Below are 27,499 nucleotides of genomic sequence, written 5' to 3'. Positions count from 1 at the left end.
TCCAGGACTAATGGTGGTTCAAATACCAACATCCTATATGGTCCCCTGTGCCTGACCGGAGCGATTTCTGAGCACAGAGCCAGGAGCAACTCCTGAGCGCTGCCGGGTGTGACCCAAAAATCAAAAAAGAAAATGTGACTAATATGTATATAAATTATTATATTGATTTATAAATACAGCATATTATAATGAGAGGAAGTCCTAAGTTCTGATATGCCTTATTACTGATCATAAGCAAGGTCACCTAAGTGAAAAGATATACAATGTTATCAATAAGCATGATACAAAACTAGGAAGTAGTTTTAGATCTAAGTCTAATCATGAATATTAATTAGGTAAGAACAGAATATTAACACCTTAATTTTAGTGAAATTTAGGGATCTAAAAATTAAATCAACTTAAAGTACGATGAATTTCTAATATAGTTAAGTAGTTCATATAAAGCATTTCCATAAAAAAGTGGAACAAGGTATTTAAGAAATGCGAAGGAATTTCAATATGATACTTGTGTGTGTAGTAAATTAAGTATTTTAGGGGCTGGAGCGATAGCACAGCAGTAAGGCATTTGCCTTGCATGTGGCCAATACAAGACGCACTGGTTTGAATTCCAGCATCCCATATGGTTCCCCCGTTTTAGTATTTGAACATAGAGACCAGCAAGGCTTTTGAATGACTGTACACACACACACACACACACACACACACACACACACACCATATTGAATAAATAGTCCAATGTGAAGTCATAACTTGGGTGGGGTTCTGAATTTTGATTGGTATGAAAATGGGTTTCAAAATAGTAACTTAAATACTTTGTCGAGTTGTAGAGAGTATAGGGGCTACGTCAATATCTGACTCAGGATATGTACACCACATGGTTCCCCGTGCACAACCTGTGCTGTCTTGGAGGGTCCCTGAACACACCAGAACTACAGGGTTCTCACACCACCGCACCTCTGAAACTTGCATTGAACTGCAGGCTGCTTGGCTGAGAATCTAGAGGGGTCCTAGGACTTCCTGAAAACTACTTGTAAAAAAGACTAGTATGACACTTGTAACCATGTAAGTAATACTTTATTTAAATAAGTAAATAATTAAACACGATGGTTACAAGTTTCATACTAGTCATTTTTATTGTTCTTTGGGGGGGGGGCACACCCGGTGACGGTGACGCTCGGGTTACTCCTGGCTATGTGCTCAGAAATCGTTCCTGGCTTGGGACTCGAGATGGAACCCGGGGTCTGTCCTAGGCTAGCGCGGACAAGGCAGACGCCTTATTCCTTTCGCCACCATCGGCCCCTAGTCTTTTTTTTTTTTTTTTAAAGATAAAGTTGTTCATGATCGAGTTACTACAATGTATAACAATCTTCAGCAGGGGCCAGAGTGGTGGCACAAGCGGTAGGGCATCTGCCTTCCACACGTTAACCTAAGACGGACCACTGGCGACCCATCTGGTCCCCCAAGCCAGAGCGATTTCTGAGCGCAGAGCCAGGAGTAACCCCTGAGCGTCACCGGGTGTGGTCCAAAAAGCAAACAAACAAACCCCACCAACCTTCAGCAGTGCACATTTCCCACCACCAAAGCCAATTTCACTCTGACCCTCCCTAATGCTCACTTCCCTTCCACCCATCTCCCCTGCATCTCTTCTCCTCCTCCTCTCTCTCTGTCTCTGTCTCTCTGTCTCTCTCTCCTCCCCCCCACCCAAAATATTTCAATCTGGAAATATTTCTATTAATTTGTTATAGTAAACTAATTATTGCAATATAAAAAGCAATAACTTTCATAGTAGTAGTTGTAGTTACAACCCCGCTTGTGCTCCGGCATCTTGCAAGGCAAGCACCTTTACTCCTGTACTCTCCTGCCATGCACTTATGGCTCAAACTGGGTTAAAGGGGCCGAAGCAATAGTCCAGCCGGTAGGACGTTTGCCTTGCACGCGGCCGACCCGGGTTCGATCTCCGGGTCCCAAATGGCCCCCGAGTCTGCCAGGTGGAACCTCTGAGCGCCGCCGGCTGTGGCTCCCAAACCAAAAAAAAGTGGGTCAAACATTGAGGAAAAAAAGAAGTTTGGGGAAGGGGCGGAGAAGCTCACACATCTTGAAACATAATAGAATGTTCCTCAGCTTTATACAACTGGAAGCCTGCTGCTGCCTTTCCACCTGAGTTGTCACTTAACCTACAGTCACCATGAACTCGCAGATGAAGTCAAAGCAAACAGGCCAAGTTCACCTTAGAGAACTCTTCGCTTGGGCTAGGCTTACCCATCTTAGGTAGAACAATGCATCGGTTTCAGCAACGCATTTTATTTTCTATTGGGTTTTTGGGTCACACCCGGCAGTGCTGGAACGACGAGGATCGAACCCGGGTGGTCGGCGGCGCGGGGTCCAGGTGCTGTCAATATGACGTCACCCACGACGGCTCTGCGCTGGGGCGGAGGCGGGGCCGGAAGTCCCGCCCCGACGCCCCGCCCCGCCCGCGACAGGTGTGGTCGCGCCTCCCTCGGGCCGGGCGCGACGCGGGCTGGCCCCGCCCCTTCCGTCTGGCCCCGCCCCTTGGTCCGCCCTCGCCCCTCCCTCCCCACTCCCGGTGGCTGGGCGGGCGCCAGGGTGAGTGAGCGCTCCGGCTTCTTCCTCCTCTCGTCTCGCTCCGGCGCGGAGCGTGGCCTCGAGCGCGCTGGGCGGGAGGCGGAGGATGTCGCGGGCTTCTCGGCCGTGACGTCCTCTCTCCCAGTGCCGGCGGCCCCGCGACGATGGACCCGGAGCGGGTGGCGCGTGCCGAAGCGGGAGCCGGAGACACCGCGCCGGGAGAGGCGGCCGCGGCCTTCAGGGACTCGGCCCGGCAGGTGGGTCGGCCGGTAGGTCGGTCGGTCGGCGGGAGGCCGCTGCGGGGCTGCCGGAGCCCGGACGGACGGCTTCCCGGTGCGGTTCTGCTCGCGGCCCTCGGAGCCCGCCGGCCTGTCTGCCTGCCAGCCGCACACAGACCCCGGGGCTCCTCCTGGGACCCTAGCCCGGCCCGGACGCGCCTGGCTGGGCGTGTGTCCGCGCGGCCCCTCCGAAGACGCCTGCGAGCCCCACCTGTCCCCGCCCGGGACTCCGGGCCTGCCGGGCTTCTCCCCCCTCGCCCCAGCAGGACCGAGGCCGCGAGAGGCGTTCCGGAGGGGCCCTGGAGCCCGGTGGCCTCGCCCTGAGCCCTCTCTTCCCGGCCCTCGTGGCCGCGCCCCGGGACCCGGCGCCTGCTCTTCGGCTGCTTCTCTGCACTTGGGTCCGAGCGTCGCCCCAGAAGGGCTTCGTCGCCCGCACTCACGCTCGGCTTCTGCGGGTGGAGGCTGGTCCAGCTCCCAGCCCGGAGCTTGGCGCTCACAGACACACACACAGCCCAGCTCTGTCCACTCACTTACAGAGGCACTTTGCGCCGCGCCCCAGCAGACACCTTTTCTGATGACTGTAGGGACCGAGAACAAGAAGCCGTGGCTTTGATCTTGATGTTTTAACTACCGCAATTGATGAAAAACTATTTTTTTAATCCAACAGGTAGTTGATTGGAAAGGTACCGATGAAATGTTTTCGGCACAGCCTTCTGAAATTTGGAAATGTACACCGACTGTACATTTGTGCATGAAGGAACCATGATTATTAGCAAAATAACAAAATAGATTCCAGATGAACTGTTGATCAGCTGTGGCTGTTGGTCACTGTATTATTTGGGATTTGATAGTCTTGTCATGATATGTTTATTAGGATCTTTGGTGGAGTATACCTATTGCTTTAACTTCAGCCAGTTCAGAAATGTGCAATTTTGACCACTGATTAGTTCGAATTAAGGTTTTTTTTTGGGGGGGGGTTGATTTTTCTGGGCGATGTTGAGTCCCACGTTGCCACCATGCTCAGGGTCTCCTTCCTGCTTATCTCTGGGACTACTTCCTGTCACCGTGAACAGTCCATAGGTGCGCTGGAATTCCTGCATTTAAGGAGTGTACTTCAGCCTTTTGAGTCATCTGCCTGGCCTGTGTTAAGGTATTTCCTCCTGGCCACAGATAACCAGGAAAGAGTGCCAGAGTGTGAATATAGCAGATGTAGGCCCAAGGTTTATTTTGCTGTGGAAGATTCAGTACTGCTCAGGTCACTCCTGTGATGTTCACACAGTTGCATACAGGGCCACACCCAGCAATTTTGGGATAGGAGACCCTGTTATGCCGGAGATGATCTTTAGGTGGCCAAATGCAAACCATGCTTTGACCACTGCATTTGTCTCTGGCTCCTATCTTGAATTTTTTGTTTTTGATTTTGTTTTCTCTCCCACTTAAGGAGAAGGAAAACCTGCCAGAAGAAATTCAGGAGCCACCAATTTATTAGGGAATCACTTTTCATTTTCTGTTGAGATCTGTTGTTGATAGCTATACTTTCAATGGACTGATTTTTTTTGTTTGTTTGTTTTGGGCCACACCCGGTGACGCTCAAGGGTTACTCCTGGCTATGCGCTCAGAAGTTGCTCCTGGCCCGGGGGGGGGGGGGGGGGGGGGGGGGGGATCGAACCGCGTCTGTCCAAGGCTAGCACAGGCAAGGCAGGCACCTTGCCTCTAGCGCCACCGCCCGGCCCCAATGGACTGATTTTTAAGCCTATAATGCTTGATGTGTTTCCTACTTAAATTTTTTGTAACTGAGCGCATAATTTTTTTTTCTCTTGTTTTGGGTATAATGAAAGCCATTTGTTGGCTTAGCAAATGTTGTTTGAGGAGGCTCTGTTTTGCTTTAGTAATGCAGTGTTATTTTTCTATTCTTGGTTTAAAAAATAATATGTGGGGCCAGAGCAGTAATATAGTGTATAGAGCACTTTCCTTGCTAGCTCAGGCTAACCTAGGTTCAATTCCCTGTATCCCATATGGTCCCAAAACTCCATCAGAAGTGATCCCTGAGCACAGATTCAGGAGTAATCCCTGAGCATCACTAGGTGTGACCCAATTTAAAAAAATATTTGAAAAAAAAATTGAGATTCTGCTACTAATAACAATGGTTTCTCATGCACATAATTCTAGCGCCACATCCATCACACACACACCCTCCTAAGAACCCTTCTCCTAAACCTCCACAAACTCAATTGTGTGGATTAGTCCTCCCAATATGTTGCCTTTGGACCTTTGTTGCTACTTTAAATTCCACACACAAGAGAGAGAATTCTGTATTTATTTCTCTCCTCTGACTTTACTTAGCATAATTCACTTAGCATAATCCTAGTGGTTCTTGAGGGACCTTATGGGATGCTGGAGATTGAACCTAGCCAGGGTTAGTCATATGCGAGGAAAGCATCCTACCTGCTGTACTTTTGCTTTAACCCAGTAAACTTAAAATTTCTTGATACATTTACCTGCAGTTTGCATTTGGGTTGTTTCCATATCTTGACTATTATACCAAGTGCAGCAATGAATATGTGTGCATAAATCTTTCAAATTAATGTTTTGTTTTTTTTTTTGAGTTTTGGGGATAGATGCCAAGATGTGATATATCTTGGATTGTATGGTAGTTCTGGTACCTTTTTAAAAAAATATAGCTGCATATTGCTTTCCATAGATGCTGAACCAGACCAATAGTGAATGAGAGTTCCTTTCTCACTACAGTCCTACCAACGTTGTTTCCAGACTTTGAGAAATGTGCCATTCTTACTGATGATACCTCATAGTCGTTTTTATTTGCATTTTTCTAATTGTGAGTGACAATGAGCACTAATTCATATACCTGTTGGTCATCTATATGTCTTCTTTGGGAAAATGTCTTTTCATCTCACCACTTTTTTTTGTTATTTTTTGGGAAGACCACATCTGGCAACACTCAGGTTACTCCTGGCTCTGCGCTCAGAAATTGCCCCTGACAGGATCAGGGGCATATGGGATGCCAGGAATCAAACCTGGGTCCTTCCTGGGTTGGCTGCATGCAAAGCAAATGCCCTACTGCTGTGCTATTGTTCCAGCCCCAGATTAAGTCAATTTTGACTGTTGAGTTTTATGACTGCTATATAGATCATTAGCCTTTTATATGCTGTTAAAGTAATATTTAAATAGGGGCTGGAGTGGTGGCGCAGCGGTAGGGCGTTTGCCTTGCACGTGGCTGACCTCGGATGGATTGCGGTTCAATCCCCTGGCGTCTCATATGGTCCCCCAAGCCAGGGGTGACATCTGAGCACATAGCCAGGAGTAATCCCTGAGTATCACCAGGTGTGGCCCAAAAACCAAAAAGATTTTTTTTTTTTATTTTTAAATAATGAAGGCTACACTCAAATAAAGGCAAAAAGTCATAGAAATATCCTCCATCGAGGTCATTTATCTGTGTTATTTTACCAGTAGTCAGAACAGAGAAATCCCAGGTGCCATAGGAAGTAAGGATTAACAAGAGACAGGACTCTGTTCAGAACTGGGCCTCAAATCAGGCCATCTAGTACCTAATCGTGACATTTGATCCAGTGGCTTTGCCAGGCTGTGAACAGGATCTCAGTTTCAATTTAGTGAAGAGAGTTAAAATTTCAGTATTATTTCTTTAGCACATCTATTAAAAAACTCTTAAATTGGGGCTGGAGAGAGAGTACAGTGGGGAGGAAGGACATTTACATTATACATGGAGACCTGGCTTCAACCCCTGGTAATTCATATGGATATGGTATGGTTCATATGGTAATTCATATGAACATGGATAAGTAATTCTTGAGTAGAGAGCTATACTATGACCATTGCTTGGTATGGTACTAAAACAAAAAATAAAAAGCACTTAAGTTGTGCCAGAAACTATAAGCTGAAGGATGTAGCTATCAAGGGTAAAACTACCTTCTACCTTTCAGCGATGCACAATAAATTACAAATACAGTATAGGCTTCAAAGAAGATACTATAAAGTAAATAAAAAGGAAATTTTCATGGTCTTGAGGAAAATGATATACAGATTTATTGTCCAGTGAACCATACAATGTAATAAGATGTGCACTGAAAAACTAGAGAGATAGTAAAAAGATCAGAATCACTTGTCTTGCACATGACTGACCCAGATTTGATATCTTGTACCACATTTGCTTTCCCTTAGTACCACATATGGTTCCCCCGGCACTGGTACGAGGGATTCTTGAGTATAGAGACAAGAGTCAGCCCTAGCAACGCTGGATTTTACCCAAAACCTTGGCAACCCCCACTTCCAAAAACTCATTGACACCTAGCCTTTATTCCTGATATTAAGATATATTTTGGTGGGCCGGAGAGATGGCATGGAGGCAAGTCGTTTGCCTTGCATGCAGAAGGACGGTGGTTCGAATCCCAGCACCCCGTATAGTTCCCCGAGCCTGCCAGGAGTGATTTCTTTCTTTCTTTTTTTTTTTTTTTTTGATTTTTGAGTCACACCCAGCAGTTCTCAGGGGTTACTCCTGGCTGTACGCTCAGAAATTGCTCCTGGCAGGCTCAGGGGACCATATGGGATGCCGGGATTTGAACCACTGTCCTTCTGCATGAAAAGCCCCAAGTTTTGTTTCTTAACTTTGGTGGAAAGCATGCAGATTATTTGCTTTATTAATTAAACTATATGTGTATAAAATGCACATATTGTGAAGTGATATGATTGGGTTTTTTGTATCTTGTTTCAGGATAGAGAAAATGGTCTGTGAGATGAGTACCAGAGTAATAAAGAAGGAACAGAACAAAAAAATGCACATATATTTCTCTCACTTGAAACTTACATAGAATTTTTTTTATTACATTAGATGAGTAATGAAAGAGGCTTTGAAAATGTAGAACTGGGAATCATAGGAAAAAAGAAGAAAGTCCCAAGGAGAGTGATCCACTTTGTTAGTGGTGAAACAATGGAAGAATATAGTACAGATGAAGATGAAGTTGATGGTCTGGAGAAGAAAGATGTTTTGCCTACTATTGATCCGGTAGGTTTGATACTGATTATCCTTTTTCTATTGGGTCTGTTTTCTGTATTTTTTTTTCTTTTTTTTTTTCTTGTTTTTTTTTGGTTTTTGGGCCACACTGGGTGATGCTCAGTGGTTACTCCTGGTTATGCGCTCAGAAATCACCCCTGGCTTGGGGATCATATGGGATGCCTGGGAATAGAACTGCAGTCTGTCCTAGGTCAGCACATGCAAGGCAAAGGCCCTACTGCTTGAGCTACTGCTTGCGCCACTGCTTTGGCCCTTTTTTTGCTTCCCCTTAACCACTAATTCAGGAGTCTCAAACACGAGGCCCACGGGCCGCAAACGGTCCTCCCTACAACGTTTTGTGGCCCTGCCCTAGAGGAATCTTTGTTTTGTTTTAGTTGTTTGGGTCACACCCCCCAATGTTCAAGGTTTTTTTTTTTTTTTTTTTTTTTTTTGGTTTTTGGGCCACACCCGTTTGATGCTCAGGGGTTACTCCTGGCTATGTGCTCAGAAATCGCCCCTGGCTTGGGGGGGACCATATGGGACGCCGGGGGATCGAACCGCGGTCCTTCCTTGGCTAGCGCTTGCAAGGCAGACACCTTACCTCCAGCGCCACCTACCCGGCCCCTTTGTTCAAGGTTTACTACTGACTTTGCACTCAAGGATCACCCCGACTTTGCCTCTTGCGGCCCCAAGGTAAATTGAGTTTGAGACCCCTGCAAGGGACCTTTTGAGGTATAAATCATCTCTATTGAGCTAGTTTAGGGATTAAGGCTCTCACCTTGTAACCTACTAACACTAGTTTGAATCCCAGGCACCTGAGGATGCCAAGAATGACCCCAAAGTACAGAGCCAGAAATAGTGCCTGACACCACTGGGTGTAACCCCAGAATGGTAATAATACACAAAGTTTTATCTTAGTAAATAGAGTACCAAGTTTCTAATTTCTTTGATTTAAAGAGCTACCATAATTGTTTAAGCTTCAAAGTGAGGAGTTAATTTTATAATTAATCTAATAATATATCAAATTGTGATCAGAAAAATAGGAGGAAGGGTTCTTTATGAATCTTGCAGCTAAAGTTAAAATTTATAAATTCGGGCTGGAGATGCCTTGCCTTACATGCAGCTATCCTGGATTTGACCCCTGGTACTCTGATTCCTGCCAGGAGTGATCCCTGATTATAGAACCGGGAGTAAATTTTGAGCACCTCTGGGTGTGACCCTAAAACTATAATACTAATGGATTGTAAATTTTGCAAGATATAACTATAAAGCTATCATCACACTAGCTATATATTTCTACAAAGAGGAATTTTAGTGCTTGCTTTGCATGACTAAGGCCCTTGGTTTAGTTTCTAGTATTATTTTTAAAAAAAGAAAAGAAGCATTTCCCTTCTGAGTTGCATGACTAAGGCCCTTGGTTCAGTTTTCAGTATTATTTTTTAAAAAAAAAGAAAAGAAGCATTTCCCTTCTGAGTTGTCATCATGAGAGTGTAGATGATCAAGTATTTACTGACTTTCTAATAGGTTCTGTTTACTGCTGGTCCTACAGCAATGGGCATTATACTTTTATGTAATTATATAGTTAGTGGACAAACAGGCAGTAAACTATTACTTATACTGTGTATTACTACACTAATACATACTGTGTTTACTGGACTGAAAACTGGTGAATAAAATAAAGCAAAGCATCAGACTAGAGAATTATTCATTTATATTTTTTTTTTTTATTTTATTTTATTTTTTTTGGTTTTTTGGGCCACACCCGTTTGACACTCAGGGGTTACTCCTGGCTATGCGCTCAGAAATCGCCCCTGGCTTGGGGGGACCATATGGGACACCGGGGGATCGAACTGCGGTCCGTTCCTTGGCTAGCACTTGTAAGGCAGACACCTTACCTCTAGCGCCACCTTCCCGGCCCCTATATTTTATTTTTTAAGTGTTCTTATTAATTTTAAAAGTCAAATTTGAGAGGGACTGGAGTGATAGTACAACAGGTAGGGCATTTATCTTATTCTAGGCCAATCTGAGTTTGATCCATGGCACCCCATATAGTCTTTGAGCCCACCAAGAGTATATCCTTGAGTACAGAGACAAGAGTAACAAGAGTAATCCCTGTGCAGTGATGAGAATGGAATTTGGGTTTCAGAGAGATAGTATAGGGTAAGGTGTTTATCTGGCATCTGGCCTACTTGGTTTCAATATCTGGCATCCTGGATATGGTCCCTTGAGCCTCCAAGGATCATTTCTGAATGCAGAGCCAGGAGTAAGCCCTGAGCACAGTTGAGTGTGTCCTCAAAACAAATAAAACACTCATTTGGATTTAAATAAATTTTGTTTTTTGAATAAAAATAAGATTTAGATTCTCTACTATTGAAAGATGTTAAACGTCTTGCCTGGGACAAAAGCTCAGACCACACTACAGATACTGTACGTGTAGCCTGTCATCCTTACCTGGAATAGCACCAGCAATACAAAAGGACACCATATGTTTTTGATTAGGCACAGTAAATAAGGGGAAATCATGGACTCAGACACAAGATCTTATCTTCTAAGGATAAGAACTCACACTTTTTATACAAGGGTGCCTCCCATACTGGACATATGTCATGTGCATACAACTCAGTCTCCACGAGATTGGACAGTGTTAGTTCATTGTCAAATCCCAGATCCCAGACGTAGAATTGAAACAACCTCCCACAACAACACCAGGAACTAAGCTCCGTTGGGAGATACACTTGTGCCAGTGTTAATATGACAACGAGGACAGCGAGGAAATAACAACTTGACCTAAGACCAGGAGGTCCTATCACATCACCTAACACTAAGTAGAAATCAGAAGATGTATCGTCCTTTGAACTATGAAAAATAAGAGCGCTAACTACAGAAAACTGACTTTGACAACTGTGACTGGGCAGAATGTACCTTGAGACCATTAAGAAAAACCCTACCCTAGGCTATAGCCCAGGACTCTTACAAAAATCAAGATTTCTTAGTGCAGAGGCCCAATTCTGACAACAGAGACTGAGCAGAACCTTCGGAACCATAATTTCCTAGATTTCTGCTTAGGGACTGAACGAAAACAGGGAGCAAGTGTTACAGAAGACTGAACACAACAACAATGTTGGAACAGTACCTCTAGAACCTTAAAGATTATCCTAGGCCTTGTCCTAGAACCTGCGCAAATACCAAGATTGCTTGCTACAGTGGCCTTATTTTCTCATCCACAACCGAGAGGAAAGGTTCTTCACACCACAAAAAAAAAAAGAACAACCCTGGGATATGGCAATGAGAAGGTATGAAGCCAGTGGTTGTTCCCATGACAATATGCTTCAAGAGTGGAGAAACCCTGAATCTCTTAGGCCACGGGAATTTCCTTCCTTCCCCAATACTTACTGTGCCTATACAAAAAAAAAAGTGGTGGGGTAACACCAAGCCCTGCCACTGCACCACTTTTTCTGGTTTTGTTTTGCTTTATTTTTTTTTTGTTTGTTTTTTGATATTATTTCACTTCTCTTTTTTCTTTCTTTTTCACTTTTCTGGGTATTATTCGGTGATTTTTTTTTCTTTCTATTTTAGTAGTCGATACCAAATTTTTTCTTCTCTTTTCCTTAACCTTTTTATCTCCAACAGAATAGCATAACTTGAATCATTCAGCCTCATAAATTGAGGGGGGAAAAGAATGATACCAGGACCAGTCATATGAACATGTAGTGTAAATAAAAAATGACCAGACTGGAACACCAAACAGAATAGATACCCAACCTATAACAAGCTGTAAGGTGGAGACCAGTTACACTAGGATTCTGGGGGGTAAAGGAGGGATATGTGGGAGACAAGCTGGGAACAGGAGTGGAGGGAGGACAACATTGGTGGTGGGAAAGCCCTTCATTCATTGTCACTATGTACTGTAAATAATTCTGTGTAATGAACTTCAGTCACAATAAAAAAGAAAAGGAAAAGAAAGATGTTAAAGGATTATACAATGTATTGTTGGCAAGTCCAAATATGTGCATAATACTGTAGAATTATTAGAATAATTCTTAAGTTACTTTGAAGTGGTTTTTGTCTATATTAATGTGTATATGTATACATGCATATATATATGTGATTGGTAAATGCCATTATCTCAAAATCTGCCCACAGTACATAGAAACTAACCATAAAGCGTATGTATCTTCTTACTTTCCCCCCCCCCCAAAAAAAAAATATATATACATATACTCAGGGGTTACTCCTGGCTGTCTGCTCAGAAATAGCTCCTGGCAGGCACAGGGGACCATATGGGACACCAGGATTTGAACCAACCACCTTTGGTCCTGGATCGGCTGCTTGCAAGGCAAGCACCGCTGTGCTATCTTTCCGGGCCCCCAATGATATTTTTTAAGCATATGCTTTACAACTAAGCCACCTTTCCAGGCCAGATTTACTTTTTTTAAAATCAGATTTTATTGAGACACAGTAAATATAACATGCATTTTACCAATTTAAAGTTTACAATCAAATGTTTAATATATTCACTGATAGGGGCTGGAGAGATAGCATGGAGGTAAGGCATTGCCTTGCATCCAGAAGGACGGTGGTTCGAATCCCGGTATCCGATATGGTCCCCTGAGCCTGCCAGGAGTGATTTCTGAGCCTGGAGCCAGGAGTGACCCCTGAGTGCTGCCGAGTGTGACCCAAAAACAAAAACAAAACAAAATATATATTCACTGATAGATGCACAATCATCCAGTCAATTTAAGTTTGTGTTATATGCCAAAAAGAATAATCCCAGTACCCTTTAATTGATTCTCCCTAAACTGGGGTTATACTTGGCAGTAGTACACTTGTCTTGTAGGTCCTAAGTTCTTGGTTCATTACTCACGCCCCTGTTTGCTCCCCTCCAAGATTATAATAATTAATCCTTCTCCTCCATCTCACCAGCTACTGTCTACCACTAACGTATATTCTGTATGTTTTTTTCCCCAATTTTGGACATTTCACGTGAATGAACTCACATAATACAATCTTTTGTGACTAGTTTCTTTCACTTAGCATAATATTTTGAATGCTCATCATGAATCATAACCTCATTCCTTTTTAAATATATTTCATATAAGTTCCTGGGCTTGGATTAATTTTGCCTTTTGGTTGTTATGAATAATGCTGCTTTGAACCGTTCTATGTTTTTGTGTGGATATATCAATTTCTTTTTTTTTTTTTTTTTTTTTTTTGTGGTTTTTGGGTCACACCCGGCAGTGCTCAGGGGTTATTCCTGGCTCCAGGCTCAGAAATTGCTCCTGGCAGGCACGGGGGACCATATGGGGCGCCGGGATTCGAACCGATGACCTCCTGCATGAAAGGCAAACGCCTTACCTCCATGCTATCTCTCCGGCCCCTGGATATATCAATTTCTTTTTATTTTGTATAACTAGGAGAGGGACTATTGGGTCTACATAACTAAATATAAATATATTTAATCACCAATGATTCCTTTCTTTTGGAGAGCACTCATAGCCATGAACTTTTCCAGCTCGATTGAAGATGGAATTTAATCTCAAAGAGTTCTGAGGTTTCCTGTTTTCTGGCTTGCTTTTTTTTTTTTTTTTTTTTTTTTTGTTTTGTTTTGTTTTTTGGGCCACACCTGGCATTGCTCAGGGGTTACTCCTGGCTGTCTGCTCAGAAATAGCTCCTGGCAGGCACGGGGGACCATATGGGACACCGGATTCGAACCAACCACCTTTGGTCCTGGATCGGCTGCTTGCAAGGCAAACGCCGCTGTGCTATCTCTCCGGGCCCTTCTGGCTTGCTTTTTATCCTGGCCAGTTTCTTGTTAGAACTCTGAAGGTGGAGGGAGGAAGATCATGCACTTCTGCCTGAGTGACAGCCTTCCTTAAGGAGCTGAGCACTTGGTGGAGTGAAAGTACTAGTCTGCAATAATCTTCTTGGCTTGCCTCTTCTGACATGGAACTACTGCCTTTCAAAAGGGTGAGACTGGTCAGTGCCAGTATTCTCAGAGGCAGCTTACCTAAGTAAAGCTTGTGTTTCATGAATGGGGCCTGACTATACTCACCTGGAATTGAGTCTCAGAAATAGGTACTTTTGGGCTGATTGAGAAATTTCTATCTTCCTCCTCTTCCCTGGGAGAAGTTCTATGAATAGAAGCTGGGGGAAACCTGTGTGTGCTGTGCTGGACCAGTTTAGGGTTGTTTTCACTGTACTTTACTGGAAAGGCCTTGAGAGGGAAGTGGAACAAAATTCTCATATATTTTGAATGGATGTTTCTTAATTTGTTAGCTGATCTTGGGACCAATTCCAAAGATGTTAATTAAGGACTTTTTTTAAATTTTCTTTTGTTTCACTGGGGAGGAGAAGGTTAATTAGAGCTCCTCACATTTTTTTTTGTTTGAAGTTCATATCCATCATAGAAATCTTTATTTTGTATATAAAATATTTCCATTAGGATATATTTATTCTTGGGGGCCAGAGCAGTGGCACAGACGGTAGGGCGTTTGCCTTGCACATGCTAACCTAGGACAGACCTTGGTTCAATCCCCCGACGTCCCATATGGTCCCCTAAGCCAGAAGCAATTTCTGAGTGCATAGCAAGGAGTAACCCTTGACTATCACTGGGTGTGCCCCCAAAACCAATACCAATATATATATATATAAACATAAATATAAATATAACATATATATTTTTTATTCTTTTGGTGGGACCAAATGCAGGAATCCAAAGATGCTGTGCTGTTTGGGCCCTGCAATGGTGGGCATTTTTCCATTTACCCCAGCAGGGCTTGGTATTAACCAGGAGTCAGCCGCTGCATTCAGGGCATACATCTTAATCTCTGTGCTAGCTCTCCAACTCCAAATTTACTTGAAGTTGTAAGCCCAGAATAACAGTCCTTAGATGGTTAAGGAACCTTTACATTTCTTTCATAAGAAGCCATACACTCAGGGGCCAGAATGATAGTTAAATAAATTGGAGCACATGTTTTGTACAGAGGCTGCCCAGGTTCAATCCCCACATATAACTGGTCCTCCAAGTACCACCAAAAGTGACCTGAGTAATAAGTAACTCCTCAGTATTGTCAAGTGGCCCCCTGCAAAAGTCAGAAGCTTGTTTTTTCTAACTTGAACTTATTGTAATCAGCTACTGTTACAAAACTTAAGTTTTAACTTTTAAATAAGGCTCAGTGATATAAAAAAAATAATAACAAAAACAACTAAGTTTTGCTCCATGTATGTTTGAAGAAGGTTTTAGGTTTTTTTTTTTTGTTTGTTTGTTTTTGTTGTTGTTGTTGTTGTTGAAGTTATTTCAAGTTCTGTTACTTGTTTTTAACTGAATCACTGTTAATTACAAAGTTAGAGTAATTCAGCTTCAGGAGTATAATGTTCCAACAACCATCCTTTCACTGGTGTCCACTTTCCTTCAATGTCCCCAGTTTCCCTCCTGCCCTGAGCCTGCCTCTCTGGCACTTTATACCTCCTTTCAGTATTCCATTCTTCTCCAGTGAACTCCATCAATATCAGATTGTACCCTTCCCATACCTATTTCCCCTCCCATTCCCTGGCCTCTAGTAGCAAGCTTCTTCTGAAAACCAGTTTTCATACTCTGTTTCTGTCATTTTGGGTCATTTATTATTCCCCTACTATATTCCTTTATACTTCTCTAGGTTCATCCATGTAGCAGCAGATTGTATGCCTTCATTTTTTCTTACAGCTGAATAGTATTTCATATGTATTCCAAACCCTGTAGATGTTTTTTATTTGTTGCCTCTATTCCAATGTTATATTGGGATTCTGGGTGCTCAATGCAGCAATTTCCCTCAACCTGTAATGTCAAGTTTGGCTAAAAATATGACCCAGGTTAGCTGCATGCAAGGCAAATTCCCTACCCACTATGCAATCACTCCAGACCCCCAAATGCTATGAGATTGGGAAAATATAATTGAGTTGTTGAAGAATTGGTGACAAATTTTTTAAAATACTTTGCTCCATTTTCTAAGTGTTCTAAAATATTTAAAAACAAAATTAAGAAATAATAGGTCTTAATAGTTTTCTATTAATAAAGAAATGGCGGCAGCAGAGTAATAGTACAGTGGGGTAGGGTGAATGCAACTGACCTGGGTTCAATCCCTGGCATACCATGTGGTCCCCTGAGCTTACCAGGAGTGATTTTTCTGAGCGCAGAATCAGGAGAAACATCTGAGTGCCTCTTGGTATGGCCCAAAAACCAAAAAGGGGGGTTGGACTTTTGGATGAGGTAGCTACTTAACATTTTTTGGAAAAAAAATGTCAACTTCACTTTGTACCATAAACTAGAATTTCTTTGAGTCTTACTTGATAGACCAAGCTCTTGTCCCATTTTGTTCCAACAATGGGGTGGTAATGATACTGACATTTAGGCAGAATTGCAGTGAAGGCTCTTGAGAGCCACTTGACTTTTTTATTCCACAATGTTAGGTAAAGAAACAACTATATTCATTTTCTATGACTGTGACAGTGCCAGATGTTATCTAGCTCCTTAGCTTTGTTAGTCACAGAATTATTTTGTCTGAGAAACAAGCCCAAGAGAATTGGTCCATTGAGAAATCAATGCTTTTCTTTTTCTAAAAGCATGCCTAGTTTTTTTCTAAAGAATTTCTTAGTTTTGTCATTCATTAGTAATAGAAACTGGTTCCATTTCTTTTATTCTACACTACTCTATTTACTGTAAAAAATCATAAGGTAAATACTATGCTCAGTGCTCTTTTTGTGCTCATTTTTTGGTCACACCTGTTGATGCTTAGGGGCTCTTCCTGGCTCTGCACTTAGGAGTCACTCCTGGCAGTGCTTGAGGGATCATACAGAATGCCAGTAATTGCAAGGCAAGCACCCTACTTGCTATACAGTTCCTCCAGGTTCCTGCTCAGTTTATCTTAAACAGAACCCCTGAAATAATCCTCATCTCCACATAATACCGTATTTTCTGGTGTATAGGATGACTTTTTAACCCATGAAAAACTTCTTAAAGGTTGGGGACCATCTTATATTCCAGTATATGGCATGCTGAAACTTACTCCAGCTTCAGGGATGAGTGATCTGCCCCCCTCTTATCGCTGCATCCCATCCAGCTGCCAGACATCATCACTTAGTACTCTGCTTGTCCTGATTAATCTTTCAGGGCACACAGAGGAGCTGAGTTACTGCATCTCATCCAGCTCCTGGGTATGCAGCTTTCTGGTGCTCAGTCCTCTGTTATGCTTTTATGGGATACAGAGGAGGTGCTCTAGCTCTATCCCTCTAGCTGTCCTATTATTGCACCCCAGCCAGCTGCTCTTGGAGGAGCCCCATCTCCCTGCTTTTAATGGAGATCACAATTTAAAAAAAATCACAGTTGCTCACTACAAATGACAAATGTAAAATGATTGTTGGCACTCTAAAGTCTAGCTTTATTAAACATATACTGTTAACCTTAGAACCTTAGAGGGTTCTAATCTATTTCTCTTAGTTTTTGTTTGTTTGTTTGTTTTTGTTTTTGAGTTACTCCCGGCAGCGCTCAGGGGTTACTCCTGGCTCTACCTCAGAAATTGCTCCTGGAAGGTTCAGGGGACATATGGGAAGCTGGAATTCAAGCCACCATACTTCTGCATGCAAGGCAAATGCCTTACCTTCATGCTATCTCTCTGGCCCCTTTTTCTTATTTTCTTAATTTCCATTTGGTGTGCATTAAAAGAGAGGTAGTCTTACCTACACCCTATATTTTAACAGGGAAAGTAGGGGGTCACCTTATACTCCCAGTCATCTTATATGCCGGAAAATAACAGTATTTTCTGCCTTGAATTTAGAAGCTACAGCAGATAGACATGATCCAGTGACTCAGAAACATAACAGTATTTTATTAATTGAATGTTTTGGTATTCTTGGACATTTATAAAAATTATACCTAGCTTTTGTAGGAAAACTTCCGATGTTTTTAAAATTAACTTGAATGAATAACTCATAACTCACTATGAAAACCTGGTGTTAGAAGTACCTCTTATGGACTGAGTGCATACGAAGTGCATATTTGAAGACCTCTATTTGCTCTAAAGCAGCATGTAGTTCCTGGGAATAATCTCCACTCTACCTAAGTATAGAGCCAAAAGTAGACCTTGAGCAATGTTGGCCCCAAACCAACCAGACAAACAAAATTCTCCTGTGGAGCATGTGGCTGTATCTTAGTGGTAGAGCTTATATTGTGTGTCAAAGCTTGATTTGACCGCCAAAATCACCATTTGAAAAAACAAAGAAACCTTTAAACCAAGAGAAAAATGAAATAACTGAAACTGATAACCTTTAAATATCTTGAAGAGAACATTTCAGTTCACCCACTCAAAGAGTTTGATGCTTTTATGACCTTTGATATATTTTAACTAACAAGATGATGAACAAGTTTACCTTTTTCCCCTTCCACAGAACTAAGATAGAAACAATTATTATTGTACTTAATTTATTTTAGGCTCTATATTGCATTTTATAAATAGAGTACACGCTTAACATGTGCAAAGCCTTGAATTTGATCACTGACATTGTATGGCCTTCCTCAAGCACTGCTAGTCATGCCTCCTATTAAAATATAGATAAAAGGGGATCAGAGCGATGACATTAGCAGTAGGGCATTTACCTTGCATGTGTCTGATCCAGGACAGACCATACTTCAATCCCCAGGCATCCCAATGATTCCCCCAAGCCAGGAGTGATTTCTGAGTGCATAGTCAGGAGTAACCCATGAGCGTCACTGGGTGTGGCCCAAAGACCAAAAAATAATAATAATCAAGTAAATAAATAAGGGCCCGGAGAGTTAGCACAGCTGCGTATGCCTTGCAAGCAGCCGATTCAGGACCAAAGGTGGTTGGTTCGAATCCCGGTGTCCCATATGGTCCCCCGTGCCTGCCAGGAGCTATTTCTGAGCAGACAGCCTGGAGTAACCCCTGAGCACCGCCAGGTGTGGCCCAAAAACCAAAAAAGAAAGAAAGAAAAAAAGTAAATAAATAAAAGGGGCAATGGAGCTGAAGTGATTGTACATGGCCAGATTGGATTCTATTCCCCAGTATTCCAAATGTTACCCCATGCCCCACCAACAGTGATTCTTGAGCTCAGAACCAGGAATAATCCCTGAGAACTGCCAGGTGTGGATCCCCCCTAACTACCGCCCTCCTAAAACATGGAGAAAGAACACTCTGAGTTATTATCCCATAATAAATCCAGTGTGATATTTACCAGCTCCTTAAGTGGCTTCTGCATTGAGTGAATATAGAATGTCTTTACAGAATTCTGCCTATAAAACTTTAAAAAGAAATTGAAGGCCCAGAGAAATAATTCAGTAGGTAGGATGCTTGCCTTGCACTCAGCTGGCTTGGGTTCGATCTCTCGCCTCCTATATGGGACCCCAAGCACTGCCAGGAGTGATTTTTTTGTTTGTTTGTTTTTGGTTTTTGGGCCACACCCAGCAGTGCTCAGGGTTACTCCTGGCTCTGTGCTCAGAAACTGCTCCTGGCAGGCTCAGGGGACCATACGGGATGCCAGGAATCGAACCCAATTCTTCCCTGGCTCAGCCGAGTGCAAGGCAAATTCCCTACCGATGTGCTATCTCTCTGGCCCCAGGAGTGATTTCTGAGTGAAGAGCCAGGAGTAATCCCTGAACATCACTGGGTGTGGGTCCCCACCTCCAAAAAATATATAACTTAAAATTTTGTTTTGGAAACAGGGCTATGAGCAATGAATATAGGCTTCCATGTGTTAGACCCCAGATTTTGTCCTTAGATTGGGAATAAAGTTCTTTTAATTAGTTGAGCCAAACTTGGTGGTTCTCAGAAGCTATTCCTAGTTCTTTGCTCTGAGGGTTTCTCCTGATATTGCTTGTGGGGAAGGAGGGCAGGGGATGGACCATGAAGTGCCAGAAATTGAAATTGGGCCATCCACATTTACAAGGCAAGCCTTAATTCCTGGCTGTATCTCTTATCTCTCTTAGTTTGGATTATAGTCTCTTTAGTGTTACCTTCAAGAATGTTTTATATCCCACTAACTATTTGACTACTTCAGACTGGACTATGTGTAAAATGAGTTTAGGAATGAATCCTTCTAATCTGACTTCTTGTTGCAGACAAAACTTACCTGGGGCCCCTACTTATGGTTTTACATGCTTCGGGCTGCCACATCAACCCTCTCAGGTATTGCTTTTTTGTTTGAATATTATATAGCTGCTGTAAATGTTCCAGGAGTAGGAACCTAGTTAAATGTGGGTGTTTCCAAAATAAGAATTAATCAGTCTCTAGCTACCATTCTCTAACATTTTCAGCCTTTTATTTTTCTTTTTTACAGAAACAAAAACTGATTATATTAATATTAATATTAGATGGGATTTTCCTGTTCTTGAACCTTTTCTGTTAACACCTATTTTTCCATTTCATCATTTCTCCATTGATTTTCTCATCCTGTCTAGTTACTTTGAGCCTGGAGTTACAATTCATGTATATTTTAAAATTTCATTCATATTTCAGCTAAGACCTCAGGTTATATTTGAAAATAAAGGAAATGATCAACTATGACTTAATCACCAACTTTATATATAGTTTTTAAAGCATAAAGCTTTCTTCTTCTTCCACTATTAACTTATAATTCCTGTCACTTTCTGCATTATATTCAGGCTAGCTTTAAATAGAAATTAATTCCACAGACATTTCCAAGTACTCATTATACCAGTGTCTGATGTAACAAAAAGAACACAAGAGTTGGATTTGCTTTGTTACCTTAGGCAAGTCCTCTAAGCCAGGGGTCTCAAACTCAATTTACCTGGGGGCCACAGGAGGCAAGGTCGGGGTGATCCTTGAGTGCAAAGTCAGTAGTAAGCCTTGAACATAGGGGGATGTGACCCAAACAACTAAAACAAAACAAAACAAAAAAAGATTTCTCTAGGGCAGGGCCACAAGATGTACGGAGGGCCGCAAACTGCTGCAGGCCGCGAGTTTGAGACCCCTGCTCTAAGCTAAGGTGTCTAACCTTTTACAGTGCTAGGAATGTGGCAGTACTGCCAAAAAGCTAGTCCCTCCAGCACACGAATATCCCAGCCTTCTAAGGATGCTAAAAGTTTGCATGTTTCTTGGAGAAACAAATATATCACAGATTAATTGTTGTGTTGTTGGGAATCCAGAAAGACAATCACTAGTGCTTCTGGGGAAATTGGAAGTTATGCTAATGAGGAATACTGAGTGTATATTCATGATCTCTCTGAGGGCACAGAATTGGATTTTTATATCCCCACAGTACCTTGCATATGGGAACTGCTCAATCAACATTTTTGAAATTGTGTAAGCCACTTAATTTTTGTATCTCTAGTGTGTGACTTTCTTGGAGAGAAGATTGCATCCGTTTTGGGCATCAGCACCCCAAAATACCAGTATGCCATTGATGAGTATTACCGGATGAAGAAGGAGGTGTGTCTCCTTTTTACACTTTCTTGATTCTGTAGGTTGCTCTGGACTTGATGGGTGACAGCACACTGAACACATGTATCCTCTGATTATAGGCCACTCCTTTGTGCAAGGCATTGTATTGGGGTCATTCATTTATCAAGCTAGCATATATTTTCAGAATTTTTTAGTTTTAAGACTTCTCTAGAAGTTATGTATGAAACTAAGCTAGATTTCATCATGCTTGGAGTTGTGTGAAGTGTCTTGTGGGTCTTCTATTGATCTCCACACACCTCTCTAGGTTATTATTCCAATTTTAAGATAAGACCTAATCTCAGTTGGTGGCATGTACTGGATGAAGAAGTGCAATGTATTTGAATAGAAAATTATAAGGCTGGGGCCCGGAGAGATAGCACAGCGGTGTTTGCATTGCAAGCAGCCAATCCAGGACCTAAGGTGGTTGGTTCGAATCCCGGTGTCCCATATGGTCCCCCGTGCCTGCCAGGAGCTATTTCTGAGCAGACAGCCAGGAGTAACCCCTGAGCACCGCCGGGTGTGGCTCAAAAAAAAAAAAGAGAGAGAAAATTATAAGGCTGGAGTGTGGCTTGATGGCAGAGACACGTGCTGTTCATGTTTGAGGCACTGAGTTCAGTCAGTCCCTGAAGTACTGGAAATGTGTAAGTGCCAGCTGAGGCACGTAATGTAATTAATTGTCTTAAGATATACCGAAGTCCTAACAGGTGAAATTAATTTTGCTTTAATGAGAAAACAGCATGATCTCAAGAACCAAAGGATATGAAAAAAAATTCTTGTTCTGCCTATTTTACTCCATACAGGGTCAGTATAGTGCCACCTTCTCCACACATGCATTCGTCCTGGTACTAGAAATAATTTCTTTATTAATATCTAGAGAGCTTACTCCTTTCTGTTTTAATGTTTTCATGCCTTAACTTTTCTCCTAGAATGTAAATTTGTTGAGGGCAGGGGTTACATTATTTGTACATTAGTTGCTTATAAAATCTGTAATTACCATTAAGTTACTAGAACATCCTAGGAGTTATACATAGTATAGCATTAATATTTCATTTAGGCTATGTTTAATATAAAAAGATATAGTACTTATCAATTAAGCTTTAGCTGTTATTTTAAGATTACCTTTCTTAAGATGTCATACAGTACTTTTCAGATACTGTTTGGAAACAAGAGAGAAGGAAACATGTCTCAGCTTAGAGACCACACTGACTTGGACCCAGACTTTGAATTTTTCTTTAAAAATGTATAAAGTAGGAGAATAAATACTATTCCCTTTAGACATTTATGCTTCGACGATTCTTGTTATTTCCTCTTTTAAGGAAGAAGAGGAAGAAGAAGAAAACAGAATGTCTGAAGAAGCAGAAAGACAATTCCAACAAAATAAACTGCAGGCTGATACCATCGTGCAGACAGATCAACCAGAAAATGTGGTATCCAGTTCGTTTGTGAACCTTAACTTTGAGATGGAGGGAGATTGTGAAGTAATTGTGGAAAGCAAGCAAAATTCAGCCTCTGTCCCACCATAAAATGAGATGCCTATAAATCTTTAAACACTAAGGGGTTGTTTATACCAGGAACTTTTCACATTTCTCTATTCAGTAGGACTTAATACTGTAATTTATATTTTAAATTATTAAGTTATCTGAAAAGGGAAAAAAATTCTTCTTCTTACTCTCTAGCAAAAGCTAAATATGAAATTTGGATTTTGTACTATGTAGCTTTATACTGTGTCTCAAATTAGTGCTTTGGTTTTTAAATGATCCTTTAAAAAATGAAGGACATTTTAGAGCCCCAACTGCCAATTAAAGACAGCTAAATTATCAAGTATGTATTATTTGTACTTATAAAGGAAAACACTAAACCATGTTGCTGATTAAGGCTAACTGAAACTGATATATCTCCCAGTCACTTCATACTAAAGATGGTTTACTGTGTGTGCAATAAAAAGAGCAAAATTTAAGTACTATGAATTTGCTTTCCTTGAGAAAGAACTACATATAAAAGATGACTGAGGCCATTACACCAAATATTTAGTTGGGTTTCAGTAATTAATCAAATTAAGTACTAATTTTGAATGTTTAAAAAACAAGATGTGGATTTATTAACGTATTTACATGCATTTGAGGATATGAGTACTCACATGGCATCCTGAATATGTTCTCATTCTATGCTGAATGCTTTCTGTGGCTAAATAGTTGCAGGAAAGGAGATGAACTTAGTGGGAAGATGATGACAATCCTTTACACTGTAAAAAGTATAGTATTAGCAGAAGGAACTCAACCTATCATTTGAAGTAACAATTGTAATCCTAAATGTATTCATATTCTAAACCTTACAGGGTATATTTACGAGTTTGATTTATATTTACAAGTGGGTAAGAATCCATGGAGTATTTCAGAAATGCTGATCTTAAAAATCCTATTTGTGGGCCCGGAAAGATAGCACAGCGGTGTTTGCCTTTCAAGCAGCCGATCCAGGACCAAAGGTGTTTGGTTCAAATCCCGGTGTCCCATATGGTCCCCCGTGCCTGCCAGGAGTTATTTCTGAGCAGACAGCCAGGAGTAACCCCTGAGCACCGCCGGGTGTGACCCAAAAACCAAAAAAAAAATCCTATTTGTAGGGGCTAGAGACATAGTACAGGGATTGGGTGCATATACATAACTTAGCCTTTAGAGATGCTTGGCACCACATATGGTTACACGAGCATCACTGAAAATGAAGCCTAAGTAGAGTCTGGAGCAAGTCCTTAACATAGCTGAGTGTGGTCCCAAACCCTGATATCACCCCCCCCCAATTATTTTTTTTCTATAGCCTTCTAAATAGCATTACGTTTTCAGTCCTGAATATAACTGCACATTGACATATTGGAAGGACATATTCCGCTTTGAAGAAAATACAGCTTCCAGTAACCATACAATATAAGTACATTTTCATAAGTACATTGTGGAAAACTATTGTCTGTGAACATGAACTTTATAAAGTTTAACTAAAGTTCTGCAACTGAAATTTGCAGTTTAGGAAAGAGAATTAGTTATTAAAGATATTCAGTTAGATGGCATTCATGAAATAGATTCTTGTTCTGTGATGGATATAAATAAAACTTAGAGCTTAAAGGATCAATCTTCAGCTTTTTAGTAACTGCCACTATAAATAAGTTTACATTAGCTCTAAAATAGTCTTAACCAGACATCTTCTAACTTCATTTGAGATAGTAGCAATTTAGATACATAATTACCCAGTGAAGGCAAGCATATCTATGGGCTCTGTGGAGCTAAAGATGCAGCTCAAGTGCATGTCTTGCATGTGGGGAAACCTGGGATTTTACCCCTGGCAGAGCATGTCCCCATTCTCCACCAAATAAATAAAGGTAATGTGAATTTATTCTCTTGGGAGTCCTAGGTTTTATGATTTTTACTAAGCCGCCCCGAGTGTAAGCTCACCAGCTAGAGTATAAGTTCTACATTCAGGAACCCAAATTTCCCTGGCACCATGTGGTCAGCCTCAACTACCACCAGGTGCAATTCCTTAGCTTTATCTAGGGACCTGAGTGATAGCATAGAGGGTAGGGAGTTTGCCTTGCACGTGGTTGACTAAAGTTTGATCCCCAGCATCCCATATGGTCCCCTGAGCCTGTCAGGAGTGATTTTTGAGTGCAGAGCCAGGAGTATCCCCTGAACACTGCTGGGTGTGGCCCCCCAAAATCAACCAAACATTTATCTAAAATCTTGTCTTTAGGGGGTGGGGGATTGGACCACACCCAGGGTATTCAGGGGATAATCTTGGCTATGTTCTCAAATGCTCCAGGCAGGATTGAACCAGGGTCTGTCCTAAGTTGGCTGTATGCAGGGCAAACACCCTACCACTGTGCTATGGCTCTAGCCTTTCTTTTATTTTTATTATTTGGGGAGGGGGGTTGTATCTAGAAACTTCTGCAAAAGATAACTTATAAAGGTTTTGCTTCCTGGAATTTTACTTTTTCTACTTGTCCAACAGTGGTTGGCTACATCACTATCTATGTAATTATTTATTGTGCCTTAAGTTTTTATACTTTATGTAAATTATAAAACTTTCCATGAATGCATTAAATCGTTTGGTCTTTTTTAAGCCTCCCTTCCCTGCCTTCAAATTCTTTTAATTACTATTCCTATTCAGATAGTTCATGTTCTGTTTACCATCTTCTTTCACTTCATAAAAACAAAAGCATGTCAAGGCAGTCAGGGAAATAACTCAGTGGCTTAGAGCTCATGCTTTACATGCAGGCACACTGGGTTTGATTCCTGACACCACAAGTTCCCAAGCACTGTGCTGGGAATAGCCCATCATAGTACAAAATCCCAAACATTTAAAAATAGGCCTGGAGAGTTTGCTTAAAGGACTGGAGGGAATGCGTTGCTTGCCCAAGATCTGGTTCTGTTTTTGACTCTTCCAAGCACTGCCAGGAGTGACATCTGAGCACACAGCCAAGAAGAGTAAACCCTGAACACCTCTGGTGTTAGTCCCCAAACCAAAAAGTATTTTAAGAATCTTAGCACAGGGGCTGGAGCAGTGGTAAGGCATCTGCTGTGCCTGCGCTGGCCTAGGATGGACCAAGGTTCGATCCCCCAGCGGCCCATATGGTTCCCCAAGCCAGGAGAGATTTCTGACCGAATAGCCAGGAGTAACCCGAGTGTCAATGGGTGTGGCCCAAAATAAACAAACAAAAAAAGAATCTTAGCACAGAATTAAAAATATATATCTGAAAAGAAAAATCCTTAAAATGGAGTTGATTTTGGGGCCAGAGAGATAGCATGGAGGTAAGGCCTTTGCCTTGCATGCAGATGGTCGATGGTTCAAATCCCGGCATCCCATATGGTCCCCTGAGCCTCCCAGGAGTGATTTCTGGGCATAGAGCCAGGAGTAACTGAGTGCTGCCAGGTATGACCCAAAAACCAAAAGAGGAGTTGATTTTGTAGAATATAACCCTGGTTAATCATATATTTTCTACCAATGCTTTATTTTTGGGCCATACCCCGTAATGTTCAGGGGTTTGCTTCAGTCCCTGAACCAATGCGCTTTTTTTGGGGGGGAGAGGGGCACACCCGGCGGTGTTCAGGGGTTACTCCTGGCTATCTGCTCAGAAATAGCTCCTGGCAGGCACGGGGGACCAGATGGAACACCGGGATTCGAACCAACCACCTTTGGTCCTGGATCAGCTGCTTGCAAGGCAAACACCGCTGTGCTATCTCTCCGGGCCCTGAACCAATGCTTTTAATTAAAATTAAATAACACTTGTGGAGGTAGAGAGATAATATAGTGGGTAAGGCATTTGCTTTACATGCAGATGATCCCTGGTTTGATTCCTGGCTCCACTTATGGTCCATAGAACCTGGCAGGCATAAGATTCTTGAGTACAGAGCCAGGAAGAAGGAAGCTCTGAATACCACTAGGAATGCCCAAATCCTAAATAAATAAAATACTAACTTATATACTTACTGGAAGAAACAGCTAAACATTTGTTTTTGTTTTGGGGCCACACCCGGTGGTGCTCAGGGGTTACTCCTGGCTGTCTGCCCAGAAATAGCTCCTGGCAGGCACGGGGGACCATATGGGACACCGGGATTCGAACCAATCACCTTTGGTCCTGGATTGGCTGCTTGCAAGGCAAACGCCGCTGTGCTCTCTCTCTGGGCCTAGCTAAACATTTCTAACCTAGAAATTACTGTATTTTTCACTCTGTAAAATACACCTGACCATAACATGCAGTTTTTAGACAAGGAAAACAAGGGGAAAAATATCCAAAAGTAAATGGTGCAATGTAAGATGCCTTCAGGAGATACACACACACACACACACAAACTTTTTTTTATATAGTCATCTGGGATTTTACTTTTATTTATTTTTCGGGCGGGGGGGTGTCACATCCAGAAGTGCTCAAGGGTTACTCCTGGCTCTATGCTCAGAAATCGCTCCTGGCAGGCCTGGGGGACCATATAGGATGCCAGGATTCGAACCACCATCCTTCTGCATGCAAGGCAAAAGCCCTATCTCCATGCCATCTCTGGCCCAGGGCTGAAGTATATTTACAATATTCCGGTCCACAGCTGTTACACATTTGCTCAACCTGGTTTTTACATCAGAAAATAAAAAAAAATTTTAAATACTTTTTAATATTAAAAAAAAGCCGCAGC

The 27,499-nt window shown here is 42.1% G+C and overlaps 1 protein-coding gene and 1 long non-coding RNA gene across 2 annotated transcripts in view; one reads left to right on the top strand and one right to left on the bottom strand.

Annotated features, from left to right (window-relative positions):
* The window catches only part of LOC125999011 (uncharacterized), a 65,748-nt gene extending 38,405 nt beyond the window's left edge, over positions 1–27,343 (bottom strand). Inside the window, exon 1 of the long non-coding RNA XR_007492094.1 lies at positions 27,299–27,343. This is a non-coding gene — a long non-coding RNA (uncharacterized LOC125999011). The remainder of the gene's footprint in view (positions 1–27,298) is intronic.
* FAM177A1 (family with sequence similarity 177 member A1) lies at positions 2,652–23,292 on the top strand. The gene is made up of 5 exons (XM_049766987.1): positions 2,652–2,840; positions 7,726–7,899; positions 19,994–20,060; positions 21,226–21,323; positions 22,652–23,292. The coding sequence occupies exons 1-5, from the start codon at positions 2,748–2,750 to the stop codon at positions 22,856–22,858; spliced, it is 639 nt and encodes a 212-aa protein (XP_049622944.1). The 5' UTR covers positions 2,652–2,747; the 3' UTR covers positions 22,859–23,292.
* Positions 27,344–27,499: the final 156 nt, after the last annotated feature.

Source organism: Suncus etruscus, chromosome 2, assembly GCF_024139225.1.
Source record: "Suncus etruscus isolate mSunEtr1 chromosome 2, mSunEtr1.pri.cur, whole genome shotgun sequence".
NCBI classification, from domain to species: domain Eukaryota; kingdom Metazoa; phylum Chordata; class Mammalia; order Eulipotyphla; family Soricidae; genus Suncus; species Suncus etruscus.
This window is presented reverse-complemented; position numbering and strand designations above follow the sequence as displayed.